The sequence below is a fragment of the Triticum aestivum genome, chromosome 2D, assembly GCF_018294505.1.
Source record: "Triticum aestivum cultivar Chinese Spring chromosome 2D, IWGSC CS RefSeq v2.1, whole genome shotgun sequence".
Classification (NCBI taxonomy): Eukaryota; Viridiplantae; Streptophyta; class Magnoliopsida; order Poales; family Poaceae; genus Triticum; species Triticum aestivum.
The window spans coordinates 372,583,549-372,586,455 of record NC_057799.1 but is presented as its reverse complement, the minus strand read 5'-3'; the positions used below and the strand labels follow the sequence as shown (position 1 = coordinate 372,586,455).

General features: G+C 53.4%; 1 protein-coding gene across 1 annotated transcript; it reads left to right on the top strand.

Moving 5' to 3' along the window:
* Nucleotides 1-1,211: 1,211 nt before the first annotated feature.
* Nucleotides 1,212-2,704, top strand: LOC123049353 (desiccation-related protein PCC13-62). Its single transcript, XM_044472282.1, has 3 exons — nt 1,212-1,687; nt 1,804-2,029; nt 2,185-2,704. The coding sequence occupies exons 1-3, from the start codon at nt 1,332-1,334 to the stop codon at nt 2,554-2,556; spliced, it is 954 nt and encodes a 317-aa protein (XP_044328217.1). The 5' UTR covers nt 1,212-1,331; the 3' UTR covers nt 2,557-2,704.
* The last annotated feature ends 203 nt before the right edge of the window (nt 2,705-2,907 follow it).

Here is a 2,907-nt window from a genome sequence, read left to right as displayed (position 1 = left end):
AGTTTGATCGACATTGCATACTATAGTATGGATATAGGGGTTCGGATGAAAGAAACAGATATGGACGACACGATTTGAGGCGTTCCCGGTCAGTGTCCGCAGGCGCATCCGGGCGCGTCCGCGGGCGTTTGAGGGGCCGAATTTGCAAAGCCCGGCTGTAGATGCTCTTACCATATGGAGTTGTGTCTGAACGGTAACCTCAAAGAGCCGCGTCTATATTTAAGGATTTTTCAAGTGCATGATGGAGGAGGACTTGCAGTCGGCAATGTCAAGTACTTGGTAGAGGAGTTTCCATCCTGACCCTTCCTTTTCCTTGCATGGCCGAAGGAAGGTTTGTCAGCTCGGCCACCAGACTTGGAACATCTAACAGTTGAATCATTGACACTTTTGTGCAATGTGACCCAAATGTAATCTCGTCACCCTTGTGACATTTTGGTGACACCGTCCAAAACATTGTTTTTGAAGTTTGATCTTTAAGGACATTTGAGAAAGAATTGACTCAATATGGCTTTGGATCACAAAAATGAAAGGCTAAGTCCGTTAAGACTGACATTAATTATCAATCCAATTAGGAGATTGGAGTGCGCTTTCAGTGGTGAATTCTTCAATTCAACTGACATGACCTATTAATCATTTACTTTTCCTATTCTTATGGTTTGAGAAACTAGTAAACCGAATAAGCCCTAAGGGACGAGCACATGTTTCAAAAGTTATACACGTTGCCTTCTTTTTTTGCGGGGGAAAAGTTATACACGTTGCTAACTTAAAAAAGAGGTACATCATGCTAATATTTTCCTTGCAAGCACTGTCCTATAATGCCTTGCAAGCATATGTGAGTGACACCTGTTTCTTCGTTCTTTCTGAGCGCACATCGCATGTCCCATTTCGTGTATGGGGGAACTTGTCTAATTTGCGCCACCATTGTGTGTACCTCAGGAGCCCAGGGTAAGGCCCAAAACTACAAAACTCGCAAGACAACTGCACAGAAAACGTCACACAATGGAGTAATGGTCGACCCACTAAAATTTCCTCCAAGACAAAGCAAACAGCGACCGGCCGCTTAAACAACACCACACGTAGTTCCGCCGGAGGCCAGACCCTTGGCGCGCCACCCCCACTCCTCTTCCGTTCCCGTCCACGTCACGCTCCACGTTGCACCCCTTCCGCATGTGCCGCACCGCCTATATTACATTCGCCGATCGCGAGGACGAGAACACGCACAAGTTAAGTCCCCCAAACCTGCAGATCAGTGATCCTACCATCCTTGGCGTGCGCAGACTAGTCCCAACTCCCAACTCGTGATCATACTACGAGCTGCAAGTAGTATTGCCATGGCTGCGCCGGCCACCTTCGTCGTGGTGGTCGCCTTGGTGGCGGCTGCTCTCTGCGGCGGCGTCTGCCGGGCGCAGGACATGGACAACGAGTGGGCACGGTACCGCGGGTTCTTCGGCGGCGGCGGCACGCTGCTGCCACAATCGGACGTGGACCTGCTGGAGTTCCCGCTGAACCTCGAGTACCTGGAGGCGGAGTTCTTCTGCTGGTCGGCGCTGGGCTACGGCCTCGATGGCATCGACGTCAACCTCACCGGCGGCGGCCCGCCTCCTATCGGTGGCCAGACCGCCGCCCTCACCCCCTTCGTCCGAGACGTCGCCACACAGTTCTGCTACCAAGAAGTTGGCCACCTCAGGTACGTACGCAATTAACCTCACAATTCGGCCACTAGCTCGGACTCTCTCCCGACCAAGAAATATTAGTAGCAGAGAAGTAGCATGTCGTTTATGGACAGTGCGTGTGTATGTGCAGGGCGATCAAGCAGAACGTGAGGGGATTCCCGCGGCCGCAGCTGGACATCAGCGCGACCAACATCGGCAAGATCGTGGAGCAGGCGATGAACACGACGCTGGACCCGCCCTTCAACCCCTACGAGAACAGCCTCAACTTCCTCATCGCCTCCTACATCATCCCGTACGTCGGTCTTACCGGCTACGTTGGCGCCAACCCCAAGCTCCTCACTCCTCAGGCCAGAAGGGTACGTACCTAGGCTACACCACACGCGTGATCACCCTACCACCAGCCGTATCGATCAGACACACAAAATGCGTGCATGCGTACTGATCGATATTCCCATTAATTACATGTACGTGATAATTAACTTGTCGTACTTCTATGATTGATTGCACGCAGCTGGTGGCGGGACTGCTGGGCGTGGAATCGGCACAGGACGCGGTGATCCGGGCCCTGTTGTACGAGCGCGGACTGTCGCGGGTGGTGAGCTATGGTGTTGGTGTGGCGGAGGTGACCGCGCACATCTCCGACCTGCGGAACGAGCTGGGGAGGAGGGGAGTGAAGGACGAGGGGCTAGTGGTGGTGCCGGGTGAGGGGCCCGAGGGGCAGACCGTGGGGAACATCATCGCCGGCGACCGCTACTCGCTCGCTTACGATCGCACGCCCGAGGAGATCCTCGGCATCGTGTACGGCACCGGAAGCCCCGCCCAGGCCGGCGGGTTCTTTCCCCAGGGCGCTGACGGCCGCATAGCCAGGGGGCTCCTCATGTAGACGATCAATCGACGGACATATATACAACTGGAGTGTTGTTCTCGATCGCAAGTTGTAGACTATATGCATCATACATGTGTGTCTTGTCCTTATGGATGCTAATAATCAATAAAAGGACCTATGCAATAGGCAAAATGTTTTCCCATCAGCGTCGGTATCTGGCAAGTTCGAGAACCAACCATGGAACCCTAAGCTTCATGTGACAGCGGACGAATTTGGTCTTACCACTGAGAATCATTGACTTTGCGGCCTACCTTATGAAGATATTCAGCTGAGGTTTTATAGAGTTGGACGGCTTCGCTCGCTCTCCCCCACCGTCGTCCTCTCCTCCAGCCTTCCTCCCCTCCGGCT